Raw genomic sequence first — 19,662 nt, forward strand, 5'->3', positions numbered from 1 at the left:
TTATAAAATAAAAAACTTCTATTATATGAAATACTCCATATATATTTTTTTATAATTTTTTCATTATAGCTAATGTAGTATTTCCATTGTGATTTTTTAATACTTAAATATTTACAGAATAAAACTGAATGAATTTATTTTTCTGTTTATTATTTTTTTTTTTTTTAATAAAAAAAATAATTAAATTGTCTTTTTTTTTTTTTTTTTACATATTTGTAATTTTTTATAAAACTGGTATGAATATTGGATTTTTATATTTTGTATTTGTGTTAAAATATTAACAAAGATTTTTAATACTTTAATAAGATTTTCTAATTTTTTTTATAATTATCATTTCTTTTTATTTTAATTAAAATAATGAATCAGCCAAAAGAGGAAAGACACTTTCAAAATATAATTAAAAAACTTAAAAATTATTGTATATATGAAGAAATAAATAAGCATACAATTGATAAAAATATTATTAAAAAGATATCTATTTTATATGATATTTTTAATCATATAAATAAGAAAAGAAATAATAATAATAGTGATTTTATATATACGAGTGATATTAAACATTCATTAAAATATGACGATTTTGTAAAAATAAGATTTCATATTATACCTATAGAAAGAAAAGGATTGAATTCTATAGATGACAAAAATTACAATTTTATTAACAACTTAAATAATTTAGTTACAAATATATATAATCCTTCTAGTTATGATCAATTTATAAGTAATGGAATAGAAGAAGACAAAGAAAAATTAAATATAATGATGAAAAGTATTAATGAAATAGAGTGTGCATACATTTATAAATACAGGAGTGATAATAATATAAAATTAACTTTTGATGTGTTTTGTCATAATTTCTACATTTATCTTTCTTATGATTACAAAAAAAATTTAAGTATTCAAAATTTTAAAAACAAATACAATCAAATAAAAGTTAGTAATGAATTTGAATTGTCTACAGGACAAAATATTTTACAAATCAATTCAATTGGTATTATGTTAAAAAATCATAGTAATTCATTTGAAGAAGATACACTAGAAAAATTAAATCCATTTATATTAGAGTCAGAAAGCATGATAAAAGAATTGCATTCAAAAAAATATATTAAAACAAAAGATATAGAATTAGAAAACGATTTTTTTATTAAAAATTCTAATTACGAAGAAGACATGAGAAGATTAATTCACTTTGAAAAAATCAAAGAAGAATATAAAAGATTAAAAAAAAGTATTAAAAAAAATATAGTATTTTAGAAAGTATAATACTCTTAATTTTTTATAAAAAATAAAAAAGCAAAAAATATTACCATCTATATAATGACATTTAAGCAAATGCATATATATATATATTTTTACACATTTTTAATATAATATAGAATTTTTTATATTTTTTAAGGATTAATTTGCAAATTACCTTTGGAATAATTAAATATTAATAAAAAAAAATAAATAAATAAAATGAATAAAATTATATATTATAATATATTTATTCTTAATATAGATTTTTTATTTTTATTTAAATATTATGTTTTTCTTTCTTCTACCGTTTTTTTTTAAATTATTTATTTTATTTTATTTTATTTTTTTTTTTTGTTTTTGTTTTTGTTTTTGTTTTTGTTCTTGTTTTGTTTTGTTTTGTTTTGTTTTGTTTTGTTTTGTTTTGTTTTTTTGTTTTTATCATGGGTTTGCTTTGTCTTCTTTTTTTACTTTTATTTTTATATATTTTTTTTTTTTTATAATTATGGTTTATCTTTTTTTTATTAAAAAATTGAATAAAATATATTATAAAATTAATTTTTTTTCTTTTTTTATTATTAGTTATTCGTTATAAGAGAAGTTAGTATTAAAATATGTTTTCTTATTTTATTAATAAAACGAAAGTTTAATCGTATAGATAAAATAATAATAGACTTTGTATTTTTGGTTTTAAGATAACTTCAAAAAATGCAAAGAAAAAAATTTTTTATTCAGATGCTTTTTGATATTCTCTTTTTTTTTTGTTTCTGTTATTTTAAAATTTTCAGTACAAATCTTAGAGTAATATTATTTTTTTTTAATTTTAAAATCTTTGATTTTTTTTATTAAAGAAAGAAAAAAAAAATTAATTACAAAATTATAATTTTTTTTTTTTTTTTTGAATCAAATTTAATAATTTTTTTCTATAATTATTTGGGTTATTTGATGGTTGATATATTAATAAAATACTTTTAAAATCATGAATTTATTTTGTATACATTTTTTTACATATTTTAAAATCTTGTAATTTAAAAATATGTTTTTCCTTTTTTGAATACTTAAATAAATTTGAAATTATTAAAATATTTTTTTATATAACATTTTTCTTTTAGTTTCTAGTTTTTTTATATTTTTGCTATTTAATTATATATAATGCATTAGAAAAAGATGAGAATATTTCTCTAAAAGAGTTCAATTATATTTCATATAAAATAAAAGGATAATAAAAAGTATCTTTCTAAAATTCATGATAAATTCCTTTTTTACTTTTTTTTTCTTTGATTCTTAAAGTATGAAATGATTTTAAAAAAAGAATTCAAAACTAAATTTTTAAAAAATTTTAAGGAATCTCACAGTTTATCAATAATGTTTAGCAATATATTTCCCATATCTAATATAGGTGTAAATCATTATAAAAAAATAAAGAAAATGGAAGAATTTGTATTTAGTGATATATAGCTTTTGATGCTGTGATTATTCTATATTTAAAATTATTTATTTTATTTTATTTTTAATAGTGAAAAGAAATTTAACATATTATCCATGTAGAAAACAAGAAGGACATAAAATTGTAAGACAGTTTATTTTTACAAATTAAATGTAATTTCAAATTATTTTCTTTTTATATAAAAAATTTACATTTTGTTATTTTATTTTTTTTTTTTTTAAATTTTATAAAAGGAATTAATGCTTGGTAAACATAGGAAAAGAAGAATTAATCCTCCACTTTTTCCAGTTCATCCAAATGAAGAAAAGAAAAAAAATTTGAATAATTTTATAACATATAAAGATTTGAAAATAAGATGGAGAAATACTAGTAAGAATTATAGAAAAAAAGTAACAATAGCACGAAAGTGGAAAAATTTACATTGTCTTTTACCATCTAATAAAAATTCTTGCATTTTTATTTTACATAAGAACTTACCATTTACACGATTTAAAAAGAATAATAGCAATATTGAAAAGGATAACGTTGATATTTCTTTTAAAAATAAAACTACTGAAGAACAAGTAACATTAAATAATTCTTCTAATTTATTTAATCATAATAATAAAAATAGTAAAGAACCAGAACATTATAATAATAAAATATGTGAAGATAAACAAAGTAATTCAAGTTTAAAATTAGCAAAAAGTGATAATGAAAATTTAACTTCAAGAAATTCTGTTAATTATGAGATAAAAGAAAACAATAGGAACATGGGAAGAAGAAAAATAAATAATATATTAAGATTAGAAAAACAAAGAAAAACAGTAGAAAATAATTCAAATTTATATAATCACCAAGAAATAGATACAATAAAACAAAATTATTATGAAAAACCACCAAATAATTTAAAATATTTACTTAATAATGATAAAAAGGAAATGTTTTGTATTTTTAAATCCAATTTCATTAATGAACATAAAGTAACAATAGGTGATATCGTTCAAACAGAGAAATTACACAGAAAAAAAGCTGGAGATATCGTATACTTTGGTACTGTTCTTTTTGTAGGAACAAAGAATTTTTCTATTATTGGTAAGCCAACTGTACCTTATTGCAAAGTAAAAGCTGTAATTGAACAAATTACCTTGAGTAAAGAAATATTAAGTTTTCGTTATAAAAAAGTTAGAAGATCAAGTAGGTTTCTAAGAATAAAGCATTGGATAACTATTTTGAAAATTGAAGATATTATAATTAATTTGGAAAATGAAATAAAAGATGAGAGAATAAAACCCTTACAAATTCTAGATCTTTGGTCTAATAGATGGTTATATCAAAAAGAATTAAATTTTATTAAATTTGATGAGAATAAAAGACCTCTGGCTGAACAAATTTTTAATTTAATTGAGCACCAACCAAATACACTACATAGAAGAGGATTAACAGAATGCTATAGATTTTATCCTGATCCTTATATTCCTCAAACTTATTAATTTAAACAATTATATCATTTTATATAATAAATATATATAAATACATATTTATAAATACATATATATAAAAACAAAAAAAATATATATTTTTTTTTAAGTTATTCAAATTTTTTTTTTTCTTTTTTTTTTTTTTTTTTTTTTGTGTTTCTCAAAGAAATTTATGAAAAATCAAATAAAAATAAAACAATAATTAAAAGTGGAAATAGTAAAAATATATAATTTTTTTTTTTTAATTTTTAAAATAATTTTATTATAAAAACATAAATATATTTCTTAATATGCACATATTTTATTTTTATTTTGTTTTAATTAAATAATCTCTTTCTTTTTTTTTAATTTTCTATGTGAGTAAATTTTAATTTTACATTAAAATATATTTTTTTTTTTTTATTATTATAAAATGATTACTCATTTTATACCCTTTTTAAGATATTAAAAATGTTCGATTTAATAATAAAAAAAAAAAACATAAATACAAAAAAAAAAAATTTTAAATTAAAAAATTAATTCGATAAAATTTTTTTGAAAAAAAAAAAAAAACTTATTATTCTACAAAAATATGATTCATAATGGGAGTAAAATTTGAATTTTTTAGATTTTTTAAATTAAATTATTACTCTTTTTATGTTAAGAAAGAGAAAATTTATACTTTTTTACATACAATTACTGCATACTCTTTAGTCGGTTTAACTATTTACTTAGGTTTGAATTTTTTATTTTATTTTCCTTACAAGATTATTTAACATTAAGAAAAATATGAGAAATTTTAAATATATATAAAAATAAAATATATATTATATATATATATATATATATATATATATATATATATATATATATATTTTAACCTCTATATATAAGGATGTGTATATAAATATTCTTATTAAATTAGAATTGCAATATGTATTTCTTTTACTATATTCTCTTTTTTTTTTTATAGGTTATTCTTTTTTTCATATGTGGAACGATGCAGTGCACTATTCATATAAACATTATATAAGAAAAGAAGTAAAAAAAAAAGAAAAAAAAACATTAATATATAATAAAATATGATTATGATATAAAAACTGAATATATTATTAATGCTGCAAAAGCTGAAAATAAAAAAATGTGTATATTTCTGTTATTACATTTTAAAATGAATTCATAATAAAATGCTTGTATTTTATTCTTTTTTTTTTTTTTTTATAACTTATATATTGAACATTTATTGTTTTATTTCATTTTACTTTGTTTATTATTTTTTTTATTTTTTTTTTTTTAATTAAAGAAGCAGCGTAAGGAGTTATATGAAAAAATTAGAAAAGCGAGAGAAAGTGGTTTGATACCTAAAAGTGAAATAATTGATTGAGCTAAAAAAAAATTATAACAAAGATAGTTTTAATAAATTATTATATGCAATATTTGTAACTATAAATGGATTAAATTATTAATTTATAAAAAAATTTATAAAAAAAATTTCATAAAATTTACATTTATTGAAATGAAAATAAGTAAAACATATGTATATTTATATATATATATACTGATTTAATAAACATTTAAAGAAAATATACATGTTTTATTTATTAATTTTTTTTTTTTTTAATTTTAATATTTTAAAAGAAATATATCTGAAAATATTTAATTTAAAATTTTAAATAATATATAACTTTTTTTTTTTTTTAATTAAATAAAAGCCAATTTATGACATTTTATAAAAATAACATACATTAAAGTAACAAAAATATAATTTTACGAAAGTAGGATAAGAAAAAAAAAAAAAAAATAAGTAAATAAATAAATATAATAATTATAATAAAATAGAGTTAAAAATGGTAAGTCAATATTCAAAGTATATTTTATATATACTTGTTATTTTTTATCTTTTATTCGATTTTCATTTTGTAAGTAGTAGCTGTCATAGTACATTAAATAAAGATGGATTTTTACTTCCAATGTATTTTTCAAATAATATAAACATCAAATTTTTATTTGATTACTTTCAAGTAAAAAATATATATCAATTTGTTTTTTGTAATATTTTATGTATATTATTGGGATTTATATCTATATATATAAAGATGACAAAAAAAGGATTTGATAAAAAAAATAATATAGAATCAGGAGAAAAAAGACATTTCTTAAATATACATATTAATAAAAATCTTATATATGGCATATTATCTTTTTTAAATTATGCAATTGATTATTTATTAATGCTTATTGTTATGACTTTTAATACTTACATTTTTATAAGTATTATGATTGGGTTGTCATCAGCATATTTCTTATATGGGCATTTATTGTAAAAAAAAAAAAAAAAGAAAAGAAAAAAAGAAAATACCGTAGTGATGATGACTATAACAAATTTAATATTTAAAATTTTTCATTATATTTAAAAGGAATTATTTTTAATAATGAAAATATTTTAATTTATCCGATGGATGATCAATTCCTATATTTATATGTTTGCATAACCATAAATGTATTTATTTTTCATTTTTTTTCATATAATTTTAAATTTTTTGTAATTATAGTTAATTTTTTAAACTAGTGAACTGATTTTATTTATTTAATATTATATATATATTTATTTCAATGTTACATTTATTTTTTTATTTTTTGAAATTATAATAATACACATCGTGCTCACTATTTTTAGTTTTTTTTCTTTTTAACTTTAATAGTTTTTATTATGAAATAATTCAAGGAAGAACAAGAAACAAAATTTTTACATTAAAATGGATGAAAATTAAAAAAAAAAAAAAAAAAAATTAAAAATTGTTTAAATAATTTTATTGAATTTTTAAAAATACTAAAATATTTTTTTTTATTTTTGTACTCTTTTTTTTTTTGTTAATTTTAGGTGGGAAAATTTCTTGAAAGATAACTTGCTTTTATTATACAATAAACAAATATTTTAATAGATATATTATTTGTATTTTTTATATTTTTCGTTTTTGTAATTTTAAAACTAAAGATTTATATTTAATATATAATATTTAGTGAAATTATATAAAAACTTATAATTTTACATATATATATATATATATTATATTTTTATTGTTTTGTTATTTTGTTTTCAGAATTTGTTAAAATATAAATTGTTTTAAATCATTTTTTTTTTATCTTAACTGTTTTTTTTTTATATTACATTAATATGGAATTAGAAAAATTTTATAAGAAAGAAAAAAATATAAGCAACTTAGGAGCTATTTTAAAGCCTGCTAACATGAATAACGGCGAAAAAAAAATAAAGGAAAATGAAATAGATTTAGAAAATGATGATAAAGAAGTAAAAGAAGATATAGAAGAAGTAAAAATAGAAACAAATGAAGATGAGCATACAGAAAATGATAATACAGAAGATGAAAATACAGAAAATGAAAATACAGAAAATGATAATACAGAAGATGAAAATACAGAAGATGAGCATACAGAAGATGAAAATAACGAAGGTGAAAATAATGAGGAAAAAAATAATGAAGAAAAAAATAATAAAGATGAAAATAATGAAGAAAATATTTCAGAAAAATATAATATAGGAGCAGTAGAAGTTCATAATATATATGAAAGTGATGATAATATATCAAGAAAAAGTAGTGAAAATAATGCTAACAAAAAGGATTCACTTAAAAAAAAAAAGAAAAAAGCAAAATTAAATACATTTATGCTGCAATCATATTTTCACAAAAGTTATGATAAAGTGTCAAATGCTTTAAAAAAAACATCTTTACCATTTTTAAAAAGGAATGCTATCTCAAACGAAAAAAAAATAAAAAATATTGATAATCCCACTGTAAACAATAATAATGAATTCACCACTTTTGCAGAAAATGTACAGGAAAAACATGATGAAAATAACTTTTTTGATAAGAACTGGGATGCTATAAGTAAATACCTTAAAGATAATAAAAACTTGATAAAAAATAATGAAAAAATATTAAAAAAACACAAAAAACTTTTAGAAAACAATGACACATCAAAATGTCTTGAAGAATTAAAAGAATTACTAGATGAGAGAATATTATTAATAAAATCTCTCATCTACTACGACAATATGAGTATCAATTATAAAAAAGATTTAAATAAATATCGAAATTCATATGAAATTTTAAAATCAGAAAATGAACAATTAAATCAAAATATTATAACCTTAAAAAATCATATAGAATTTTTAAATAGTAATAACATACAAAGTAGTTTAAAAAAAGATGACAAAACTAATGATTTTATGTGAAGTAAGAAAAAATTATAAATATAAAATTGATAAAATTAATTATAAAATTATATCAACGTAAATATTTTTTTCTTTTCTTTTTTTTTAATTTAATAGAATATATATATATACATGTGCATATATATATATACTCTTTTGTTTAGATATTTTAATATTAATTGTATAGTTCTAATGAATTGGTATTAAAAATTAAAAAACGATGCTGTTTAATATAACTTAACTTTCAAATATATTTAAAATAATATATTTTTATGAAAAAAAAAAGTAAATTAAAAATACTATTTTATTTTATTATTAGAAAATTCATTCAATTTTTTTTTTTTTTATATGCATTTTTTTAGCCATTTTTATTTTTAAATATATAAATAAAAAAGAAAAAAAATGCTAAATAAAATTAAATTTAAATATTTTTCGTAATTTTTTACAAGATCTGAATAAAAAATTAACTAGATATTTAAATACAATTTTTTCACCTTATAACATTCCTTTACTCATTTTTTTGTCATACCTAAAATTAAATAAATATATATAGAATTGAAATCATCAAAATTTTAATAGTTCATTTTATATAGTAATATATGTTTTCAGACTATTTTTTTTTTTTTTTACTGATTTCTATGAAATTTTCCTTTGTTTAGCCTTTTTTTTAAATAATAGCTTTTGATTTTTTCTAAAAAAATGCATAAAAAAGATATATATATAAAGAATATAAAAATAATTTTACATATATATATCATATGCATTTTTTCTTACCGTTATCATTTTTATTATTGATCTCTTTTTTATTATCTTTATTGCTAATAAAATTTTCTTTTGTTTTATGTGAATAAAACTTTGTAGCAAAATTTTTTTTATGAATTTTTTTTTTATTTTCATTTTCATTTTCATTTTCATTTTCTTCTTCACTATCATATGTATAGTTTTTTCTATATGAATTAGGGAAAATAATGTCATTTTCAAAGTTATCTATTGAATTATCTGACAATTCATGAGAGCTGCTTGAATAATTAAGTAAATTTAGAATTTTATCTTTATTTTCTTTATCTAATGAATCGTTTGTATATTTGTATTTAACATTTTTCTTTATGTATGGATTTTTTTTTAATTTATTATCTCTTAATATTTCTATAATATTTTTTTTATTATCTTTAACTATAGAAGTATTATCTTCTTTTATTGAATAAAATTGTTCTTTCTCATTTTTATTTTGACCTTTACCCTCATTCTCACTTTCATTTACACTTTCATTGCCATTCTCACTTTCACTTTCACTTTCATTTCCATCCTCATTCTCACTATCATTATCACTCAACTTTTCACTTTTTATGTTTTCTAGATTATTAATCTCTTCTTCATTCAAATGTAAAATTTCTTCTATACAATTAGATACATTTAAATTATTTTTTTTTAGAAATTTTAAAATAACATCGTCGTTACTAATATAAGTTATTTCTTTGATTTGTTTAATTTCATGTTCATATTTTTTTTTTACAAACTGGTGTTCATCTTTTTTACTTATTATCTTTAAAAAATTATTTATATAAGAATAAAATTCAAAATCTAATAAATTTTTTAAGACAAGTTTTTCTAAGAAATGCCAATTGCTTAAATATATATCATTTCTTAAAAAATGCAAATTAATTTCATTACTTTTTTCTTTTAATAAATCTATTATGATAGATAAATGTAATATATTATTTCTTTTGTCACCATATAATAAATTATTTTTTATAAAAATTTTCAAAACTTTTATAAATCTATATCGTAAAAATAAAATATTTTTTTTGCAACCATCTTTTAAATCGTCATAATATAAAGTATTTAACTAGAAAAAAAAAAAAAATTAAAAACATATATTTTTGTTACTATTATAATTATAATTATATATATATATAATCATATAAATGTTTACTTATGTAAAAAAATTATGAAAGCTATATGAATAATCTTATTTTTACATACACATGTATATATATATATATATATATATATATATATATATATATATATTTAAAAATAATATAATAACAGCATATAAAGAATATTACCATATCGAAATATATTTGTATAAATATATAAAGAAAATGGCAGTCATCCTTAAAATTACAGGAAGTAGTTAATTTTTCATTTTTTTCGTCGTTACCATTATATAAGAATAATTTAACAATAATTAAGTTATTTATTAATTTATTTTCATTAATATCAAAAAAGTGATATTTTTTAAAAAATTTTGAAAAGCAATATACACAAAAAATGAATTCATTTATTTCAAATAGCAAATTATTCAAATTATTTTTATTTATTTTATAATTGTCTATTCTTTCTTTTACACTTTTTATTTCTTTATACAGAAATGTCACATATTTGCTTATATTCAAAAAGTTGAATTTGGTTATATTATATGTAATATTTAATAATTCTTTTATTTTTTTCTTGTTTAATTTATAAAGCATCATAATTACATCCATTAATATTTGTATATCCAAAAAGGAAGATTTAATTATAGTCGTTTCCTTTCTATCTTTTTTTAAAAATATTTCAATTATTTTTAAATAAAATTCTAATACACAAATATCTAAAACATTAAATTTCCTTTTAATTAAATTATCAAAACATAAGTCATAAGATCTATCCGCTTTTAATAAATAAGAAAAAAAAAAAGAAATCAGTGAGTTATTCTTTTTTAATGTAGTAATTATATAGTTGTCATTTTGCTTCAATAAATAACTAAAACATTTACTAATATAATCTAGATAAAGTTCTGTTTTCTCATTTTTACTTCTTTGTATATCTACAAACAATAAAGTCTCCTTAAAATAATTTTGGGAATCCATTATTAATTATATCAATAAATTAATATTATAAAAAAAAAAATTAAAAATTGTTAGGCTTGATTAAAGTTACCTCAAAATTTTTTTTTTAAAAAAAATAAAAAAATGATCATAAATATAAAAAAAATAAAAAAATAATTAAATGAATGCTTAAAAAAATATTATATATTATTAAATATAAACAAAATAATTTTTAAGAATATTTTTATTATAATCCTTGCTTTATCTTAATTTTTGTGTATTCTTAATATATGTTCCTTTATTATTTTATATATATATATATATATATATTTTTTTACTTATTTTGTTAATATACTCATAAATAAAATACATATAAAATTATTATTTTTAATCTTTCAAGATATATTCTGAGTCATCGCTTAAGTTACTAAGTTTTGATAATTTATTAATATCATTTGATAAATTGAAATTAGATATACTTTTATCTTTTGATCTATTTTTTATAAAATGATCACATTCTAGATATCTTTGAGTACAATTCCAAATACATTTTTTATTAGAGTTACTTAAACTTTTTTCTTAAAAAAAAATAAATAAAAATAAAAGTATGTATAAATTACAACGTATAAATAGTAATGGAATTATTCATATTCTTTTTATTTTTTTCTTTATCTAACCTGGATAACTAACACATTTATCAAAACAATAAGATGCTATTTTACAACTTTCTTTAAATGAGGTTATTATCTGAAGAATACAAACAAAATAATAATTGAAATTATAAATGAGAAAACTCTATATTTTTTTTCTTTTTTCTTTCTTTTTTTTTTTAAATAAAATATACTTGATTTAATTTATTTAATTGAGATAAAAAATTATCCAAATTTTCTTCTTTTATCTCATTTTCCATGGTTTGGTAAAAAAAATGAATATATATTTTTTCTTTATGTAAATTGTAAATAATTATTCATAAAAGAAAGAAAAAAATCAAAAATAAAAACAAAAAAAAAAAAAAAATTAAAAATAAAAGTAAAAATGAAAATAAAAATAACAGAAAATGTTGTAGTAAAATATAATTTTATTATGATTTTATTTATAATTTATAAATTTATTTAAAAAAAACTTTAATTAAAATAATGAAAAAAAAAATTATTTTAAATATTCACTTAGATTCATCAGATACATGTTGTAGTATTACAAAAAAATAAAAATAAAAATAAACGAAATATTTTTTTTTTTCATTTTTAAAGAAAAATATATTTTTTTTTTTTCCTTTATTACAAAAAATGAAACAAGGATATAACATTAAAAGAAATACGGTTTCTCGTTTTATCTTTTACTTTTAAAGAGGATAAATAATTAAATGAAAAAAAAAAAAGAAAAAAATGAATACAAATAAACAGTTAGTTAAGGATATATATAAAATAGGTACAAGAATATTTTAACTTTTAGATTTTTTTGAATATTTGTAATAAAAGATTTGTTTACAAATATTTTTATAGGATTAGAATACAAGGATGCTATTAATATAGAAAAATTAGAAGAAATTTATGAAAAAAAAAAAAATATAAAGTTAAAAAGAAGCGAAATTGTTTATACATTAAATATTCTTGAAAATGCAAGAGCTTGCTCAATAAAAAATGAAAATAATACTATTATAACTAAAATGAGAAATGAAGAAGTTACAAAAAAATTAAAAGAATTAAGTGATATAGATTTTTTAATTTTTACTAAAGTTGAAAATAGTCAAAACAGTGGTATCTGGACAGCCGATTTAAGAAAGCAAACGAAATTATTAGTAATTTTTTTTATATTTTCTATTATTTATTGTATTTCATATATATATATGTATACATTCTTTTATCTTATTTTTTACATTTTTTTTTCAATTTTTTATAAGAATATAAAATCTTTTTTAGTTTACATATTTTTCATTTTCCTGTTTATATTTTATAAGATATTTTATATATTTTGTTATTATAAATTTTATATATTTTCATATAACTTTTATATAAATATATATATATATATATATATATATATGTATATTCTTTAAAGATACATCAAGTTCAGAAAGGTGTGAAGTTGTTATGTGAAAATAAGTTAATAAAACAAGTAATTTAAAAAAAATAAAACAAAATAAAAAAAAGTTTTAATATTAAAAATAAGGTTTATTTATACTTTTTAAGGTTAATAATATTCACGTAAAAAATCGTAAAATGTATATTTTATATGATTTGGAAGCTTCTGAAAAGGTAAAAATATTCAAAAGAAATGACTTTTCTTAAAATTTTTTTTGTTTTAAAAATTTTTTTTTTTTATCATTTTATTAGGTAATAGGAGGTTCTTTTTATACTGATGGAGAATTTAATAAAAAAGTTGTAGATTATATAAGAGAAAATATTTGCTTTTATTTATACAATAATAATAATTCTAATGTTTTATCAGTAATTAATTATATTAAAAAACTTAATAATAGTGTTGGTTATTTTTCAGATAATGATATATATAGAGTTATAAAAACACTATTATATGAAGAAAAAATTAAAATATATAAAAATAATAGTAATGAAGAAATAATTTATTATTATAATAATGAAAATAAAAAATTTCTAAATAATTTTCCTTGCTTTTCTTGTGAAATTTTTAATAAATGTAATTCAGATACTAATACTTCTATTAATCCGAAGAAATGTTTATATTTAAATTTTTATCTTAACTTAGAAGTAATACACATATATATATATTTTTATTATTCTATTAATAAAAAGACATAAAATCCTTTAAACTTTTTATATTTTTATATATTTTTATTTTTTATTTTTTATTTTTATATTCTCCATTTTTATATACATTAAATAAAATTTTTTTTTTCAGAATGAATAATGTAATAAGTGATTACAAATGAAATAATTAAAAAAAAATTAAACAAAATAAGTTATTACTATTTGTAAATAAAGATGATATGAAATAAGATAGAAAAAAAAAAAAATAAAGTAAAATAATGAATAATTTTTAATGCCTTTTTATGTTTGTTATTTATTTTTATTAAATATATTTTAAATAAATAAGTATATGTTTGTAAAACTTTTTTTTTTTTTTATTACTATTCTTTTAATTTTTAATTTATTTATCCTTTTTTTTATGTTATATAATTTTTTTTTTTAATTTTTATGTGCATTTGAGAGATTAGAAAAAAAAGACATTTTATTTTTTATCTATTTAACTGCTCAATAGAATAAAAAAAAAAAAGTTTAAATGAATATATTTGATTATTAATTTTATTTTAAATATTTTGAATATCATTAGAAAAATTATTATAAAAAAAAAAACAATGATAATTATTTACAAATATTAAAAGTGGAAGATGCATCGAAATGGAATAAAAAAAAAAAACTCCTATATAGTGGGAGAAAAAAAAAAGATATTAGATAATATTCGTTTAAAAGAACAAAAAATAGTACAGTAAGATATATAAATATTTGAAACTTTTTTAAATTGTTACAATTTATTTATTTTTTAATAACAAGCAAAATATAATTTTTCATTTTCTATATAAAGGGATAAATGTAAAATATCTAGAAGTGACTGTGAAGAATTTATAAGAATTGTAAAAAAGTATTAAAGATATTAAAAAAAAAAAAATTATTATATTAGTTTTAAAGATAGAATAATTATAAGAAATAATTGTCATAATAATATAAAAAAGTTCTAGATATTATTTAAATATTCTTTATTAACTATGTATATCTTTTATTTTTCCTTAAATAAAAGGTATAGTAATTATTTAGATAAGAATGACTTGATAAAATACTGTAAATCAAATGGAATACCTATAAATGAGTAAGTTCATGTTTAATTAAATTAATTATATAATATATATATATATATATATTGTATATTTTAATTTTTACGAAGGGATACTATTAATTGTATGTTTGAAGAATTTATCATTAATAAAAATACAAAGTACTAAAAATGAAATACGAGATAAAGAATAAAAAATAAAATATAAAACATATATTTAATATAAAAAAAAAATTGCAATATATTTGTAGAAATAATAAAATTAATGCAGATGATTTAATTTCGTTAATTTCTAAAAAAAAAAAGAGATGCTTTTATATACCTATTGTTATTTATATAGGTTATTATAACACTTAAAAATTCCTTATAAATCTTTGAATATTTTTTTTTTTCTTTTTTTAATTTATAAAATTAACAAGTTCATTTTTTATATTTTAGGAAAATGGAATTATTTAAATGATTATGAAAAAAAATTGAAAACAGAAAAAGATTTAAATGAAAAAGAACAAAAAAAAGAAAATGATAAGTTAAAAAGACAATATGAAAAAGATAGTAATAATAAAAAGGAAAACGAATTGAAAAGATATATTTCTGAAGAATTAATATTCAACTTTTATGATGAAAGTGGCAAATTAGAAGCTAATTATGATAATGAATTAATATTAGAACATAAAAATGAAGGGGAATATAAAAATAGCAATAATCCTTTTACAGGGATTAAAGAAAATTTTGATAATAATGAGAATCATAAAGAAAAAATAGTAAAAGAAAAAAAATTATATGAAGAAGAAAACATAGAATTAGATGAAGGCATGAAAAAGGGTAATAAAAAATCATTTATTCAATTAGGTAATATATGTAAAAAAAATTCTGGGAAATATGATAGTGTTATAATGAGGAAGTATTCTCTAAATAGAAAAAATGAGTGTATTCCTGAAGATAATTATAAAAAATGCGAAAAAAATGAAAGTGAAAATTTGAATGAGTCAAACGGTTATAAAAATGAAGAAAACAGAAAAAGTTATTATAATTTATTATTACGTAAAGTTCTGAATAATAAGCAAAAAAAATGTAAAAAAAAGAAATATCTAAAATCATTTAATTTAGTCGTTTATTTTAAATTAAATGAATTAATTTATATTTCTTATTTAATTGAAAGATACTATAATTATTATTATAGTAAGAATAAAACATAAAATTATAACAAATGCTCTTTTTTTATTTGTTTATATAATTTTATAATGATATTTTATAGTATTCTATTTCACTATTTCTGTAAGAGAAATTTTTTTTTTTTTCTTTTTTTTATCTTTCATAGAAAAAGAATTTTATGATTTAATTGATATATATGAAGAAATTAATAGAGGAAACAAAAAAAATATAGATTTTACAAATAATAGTGAAAATGATTTACTAGATGGTAGGAACTTATTATATTACAAAGAAAAGAAATTAAGGTGTAAATGCAATGTTAATAATCTAAATCCTTCTGATATTTTTAAAAAATATGAAGAAGAAAGAAAAAAGAAAAAACAAAATATATATAATAACAACACATATAAATATATAAATAGTGATTTACTAAGAAACTATATATTTATACAAAAAAATATGTATGATATAATGAATTCCGTCTTATCCAATTTAAATTTATTTTTCAATCAGAATATTAATGATATTGAAAAATTAAAAAAAAATTATGACACTGTTATTAAAAATATTAGCAAATTTAATAATTCCGAATTTAGTAACGAAAATGCAAAAGAAGAAAATTATGAAGGAAATTATTTGAGCAGGAGTGGTAACTTTATCATTGAAAACAAGACTCATGAAAAAATAGAAGATGTGTTTAAGTTAAATCCAAGAAATAAGAAGATATTTAATTGTAATCAGATAAATAAAAAAATCGAAAAAAAAACTGATAATAATATGAATGAAATGGTTGAAAAAAATTTTAGTAAGAATAAAAGTATCAAAAAGAAAGAAAGTAATTTTAGAGATAAAAACTTAAATATAAAAGGAAAAGAAACAATTGAAATAGAAAAAGAAGAAAGTTTAAAATATGAAGAACATAAATTATTTAAATTAATATTAAAAAAAAAGAAAAAGTTATACAACAATATGTTTAAAAAGTGTAATTCTAACATAAACTTTTCTGCAACTAAAGATTTTGAATATGAAGAAAGGAAATATGAATCTGACTTTACCATCAACTACTTAAACTTAAAATATAGCAAGGAAGAACTTGAAAAATTACATAATAAAAATTTTATTTATTATTTAACAAATGATGTAGATCAAATTAAAATTTTAAAAAAAACTTATTTTTATGATTTTTTTTTTATTTATTTATTCAGAAAATTATTTTGGAATATTCTAGCACTATATAACATATACTTAGAAAAATATAAAAAGCTCAATTGTGATTTTCATGATGAAAAAGAAAAAAAAATATATGATAACTTAATTATATATGAAAGCGATGTTAGCTTGAATAATTCAAAGAAAAATAAAAATCTTCTTTATAATACCAAAGAGTTGTTGTGTACTAATTTAACAAATTTATTTGAATTAATTAAAAAAGAGAAATTATTGATATATTTCAGATATGACGAAAATAGGAAAATTAAAATAAAAAATAGAACAGAATATATTCATAGAGATATTTGGATTTATTTAATTCTAACTGCATTAAAAAGAAATTCTTTAAAAAACTTTGTTTTTAATGAATTTATACTTTTTCAAAAACATAAAAAAGTTATATCTTAAAAATTGTATATTAAAATTTTATACTAATTTTTTTTTTTTTCTGTATTATTTTTTATTTGATCTTTTGTTTTCCCCCAGAGATTATTAAATTTTATTTATAGTTATATTATTTTGTACTTTAATCTTACTTTCTACTTAAGTAAATTTTTTATTTTTCGTTTATTCTCTTTTTATTTTTTTTATTTATCTCTATATATAACTATCATATTCTAATAAATATACATATGTTTTGGGTTTTTTTTTTTTAATCAGTTTATTTTGTTTTATTAGATATATTTTTTTAATTCCTTTTATTCTTATACATTTTTCTTTTTTTATAACAATATTACTTATTTAATCTACATTAAAAATTATTTATTTTTTCAAATTTTTGAAAAAAAAAATTATGAATATTCAAAAACCACTTATATCTCTCAAAAAAAAAAAAAAAATGTGCATACATTAATTTTTTTTTAAATAAAAATATAAAAAAAAAAAAATTATAAGTAAAATAATATAAAATTAAATAAAAAAAAACTTAATAGAAGTATAATTAATATATAAAATATAATTTTTTCCTTTATATTAAAAAAAAAAAGCTTTATAAAGTAATATCTGCTATATTTTTATATTAAATCATTTTTAAAAGTAAGAATTTTTAATACATATTAAAGAAAAAAAAAAAAAAAAACAGAAAACAGAAAACAGAAAACAAATATAGGGAAAAAAAAAAAAAAGAAAAAAATTAATAAAAATATTTTTTCCTATTTTAATTATAATTAAATATATATTTTTTTTAGTGCCACCTAAAGAAAGAAAAACGAAAGAACAAATTGCAGCTGCAGCAGCAGCATCAGGAAGAACTAAAAAAAAGGTATGTATAGGAAAGCAAAATAATAAAAAAATAAAATTAAAAAATATATATTACAAAAAGGACAAATATATATATGTTTTATTTTTATATATATTTAACTAAATTTAAAAAAATATTTATATATATATTTATGTAGAAATGGGGAAAAGGAAAGAATAAAGAAAAATTAAATCACGCCGTTTTTATCGATAAAAGCTTATATTCTAAAATATTAGATTGCAAAAATATGAAAGTGATTACTCCATCAACTATATCAGAAAAATATAAAGTTAATTTAAGTGTAGCTAGAGCAGTTATTAAACATTTAGCAGAAAAAAACTTAATTAATGAAGTTTGTACACAGAGTCATAGCCAGAAATTATATACTAAAGTTGCTTAATACTTATATATATATATATATATATATATATATATATATATATATATATATTTTTTTTTCTTTATTTTTATTTTAATTTTTCGTTAAGTGAAAATATTAGTATTCATATGTGAAATTTAAGTAATTATTAAAAAAAAATAAAAAAAAAAAAAACCTAAATACTACCATTTTTAATCAGACTAATTATATTTTAAATGCTGATAAGATTAACATAAATATTATGTTATGAGGAAAAAGCATATTTATAATAAAAAAATATAATTGAAAAAAAATATGTATTTTTTAAAGGGATATATCCAACTAAATGAAATAAAATGATGATAAAAAAAAAAAAGGTGAAGCAAAAGTAAAAAAAATGTAATAAAAGATTTCTTCTTATATTCATTTTATTTATTTTTGCAAAAAATTGAACCTAACATTTAAGTCATAGTTACTCTGATTATTTCATTTAATAACAATATATACAAATACATAAAAATTTACATACATATATTACTAATGAAATTAAATATCTCAGAAGTAAATATAAAAAAAAAATTTGGAGAAAAGGCAAAAAAAAAAAAAAAATAAATAAATAAATAAATAAGAAATTTAAATTATATAAATTATATAACATCTTAATAAGTGATATATAAATATTTAAGAAATTATTGTAGAATGTTAAAATGTAAATAATTTATTTTAT

General features: G+C 16.2%; 10 protein-coding genes and 1 non-coding gene across 11 annotated transcripts; 9 read left to right on the forward strand and 2 right to left on the reverse strand.

Annotated features, from left to right (window-relative positions):
* Window positions 1–357: 357 nt before the first annotated feature.
* Window positions 358–1,254, forward strand: PRELSG_1328800 (conserved Plasmodium protein, unknown function; the record flags this gene model as incomplete). The annotated part of the gene is made up of 1 exon (XM_028678819.1): window positions 358–1,254. The coding sequence occupies one exon, from the start codon at window positions 358–360 to the stop codon at window positions 1,252–1,254; it is 897 nt and encodes a 298-aa protein (XP_028535927.1).
* A 1,668-nt stretch (window positions 1,255–2,922) lies between these two features.
* PRELSG_1328900 (mitochondrial ribosomal protein L21 precursor, putative) lies at window positions 2,923–4,155 on the forward strand (the record flags this gene model as incomplete). Its single annotated transcript, XM_028678820.1, has 1 exon — window positions 2,923–4,155. The coding sequence occupies one exon, from the start codon at window positions 2,923–2,925 to the stop codon at window positions 4,153–4,155; it is 1,233 nt and encodes a 410-aa protein (XP_028535928.1).
* Window positions 4,156–4,724: 569 nt separating this feature from the next.
* On the forward strand, window positions 4,725–5,506 carry PRELSG_1329000 (conserved Plasmodium protein, unknown function; the record flags this gene model as incomplete). The annotated part of the gene is made up of 3 exons (XM_028678821.1): window positions 4,725–4,857; window positions 5,096–5,163; window positions 5,426–5,506. 3 exons carry the CDS (start codon window positions 4,725–4,727, stop codon window positions 5,504–5,506), a joined length of 282 nt encoding a protein of 93 aa, XP_028535929.1.
* Window positions 5,507–5,969: 463 nt separating this feature from the next.
* On the forward strand, window positions 5,970–6,446 carry PRELSG_1329100 (copper transporter, putative; the record flags this gene model as incomplete). The annotated part of the gene is made up of 1 exon (XM_028678822.1): window positions 5,970–6,446. The coding sequence occupies one exon, from the start codon at window positions 5,970–5,972 to the stop codon at window positions 6,444–6,446; it is 477 nt and encodes a 158-aa protein (XP_028535930.1).
* An 851-nt stretch (window positions 6,447–7,297) lies between these two features.
* On the forward strand, window positions 7,298–8,377 carry PRELSG_1329200 (conserved Plasmodium protein, unknown function; the record flags this gene model as incomplete). The annotated part of the gene is made up of 1 exon (XM_028678824.1): window positions 7,298–8,377. The coding sequence occupies one exon, from the start codon at window positions 7,298–7,300 to the stop codon at window positions 8,375–8,377; it is 1,080 nt and encodes a 359-aa protein (XP_028535931.1).
* Window positions 8,378–8,851: 474 nt separating this feature from the next.
* Window positions 8,852–11,211, reverse strand: PRELSG_1329300 (conserved Plasmodium protein, unknown function; the record flags this gene model as incomplete). The annotated part of the gene is made up of 4 exons (XM_028678825.1): window positions 8,852–8,885; window positions 8,987–9,047; window positions 9,131–10,202; window positions 10,426–11,211. The coding sequence occupies 4 exons, from the start codon at window positions 11,209–11,211 to the stop codon at window positions 8,852–8,854; spliced, it is 1,953 nt and encodes a 650-aa protein (XP_028535932.1).
* A 345-nt stretch (window positions 11,212–11,556) lies between these two features.
* TIM8 (mitochondrial import inner membrane translocase subunit TIM8, putative) lies at window positions 11,557–12,079 on the reverse strand (the record flags this gene model as incomplete). The annotated part of the gene is made up of 3 exons (XM_028678826.1): window positions 11,557–11,747; window positions 11,847–11,916; window positions 12,014–12,079. 3 exons carry the CDS (start codon window positions 12,077–12,079, stop codon window positions 11,557–11,559), a joined length of 327 nt encoding a protein of 108 aa, XP_028535933.1.
* A 475-nt stretch (window positions 12,080–12,554) lies between these two features.
* Window positions 12,555–14,055, forward strand: PRELSG_1329500 (DNA-directed RNA polymerase III subunit C, putative; the record flags this gene model as incomplete). The annotated part of the gene is made up of 6 exons (XM_028678827.1): window positions 12,555–12,597; window positions 12,678–12,967; window positions 13,228–13,284; window positions 13,359–13,424; window positions 13,503–13,895; window positions 14,047–14,055. The coding sequence occupies 6 exons, from the start codon at window positions 12,555–12,557 to the stop codon at window positions 14,053–14,055; spliced, it is 858 nt and encodes a 285-aa protein (XP_028535934.1).
* A 481-nt stretch (window positions 14,056–14,536) lies between these two features.
* PRELSG_1329600 (conserved Plasmodium protein, unknown function) lies at window positions 14,537–17,745 on the forward strand (the record flags this gene model as incomplete). The annotated part of the gene is made up of 6 exons (XM_028678828.1): window positions 14,537–14,634; window positions 14,731–14,787; window positions 15,088–15,138; window positions 15,228–15,316; window positions 15,415–16,155; window positions 16,295–17,745. 6 exons carry the CDS (start codon window positions 14,537–14,539, stop codon window positions 17,743–17,745), a joined length of 2,487 nt encoding a protein of 828 aa, XP_028535935.1.
* Window positions 17,746–18,371: 626 nt separating this feature from the next.
* PRELSG_1329700 (40S ribosomal protein S25, putative) lies at window positions 18,372–18,977 on the forward strand (the record flags this gene model as incomplete). The annotated part of the gene is made up of 3 exons (XM_028678829.1): window position 18,372; window positions 18,525–18,598; window positions 18,735–18,977. Coding segments are annotated over 3 exons (318 nt in total).
* Window positions 18,978–19,311: 334 nt separating this feature from the next.
* PRELSG_1329800 lies at window positions 19,312–19,419 on the forward strand. The gene has a single exon (XR_003699290.1). It is a non-coding gene; the product is annotated as a C/D small nucleolar RNA (small nucleolar RNA).
* Window positions 19,420–19,662: the final 243 nt, after the last annotated feature.

This window comes from Plasmodium relictum, assembly GCF_900005765.1.
Source record: "Plasmodium relictum strain SGS1 genome assembly, chromosome: 13".
Classification (NCBI taxonomy): domain Eukaryota; phylum Apicomplexa; class Aconoidasida; order Haemosporida; family Plasmodiidae; genus Plasmodium; species Plasmodium relictum.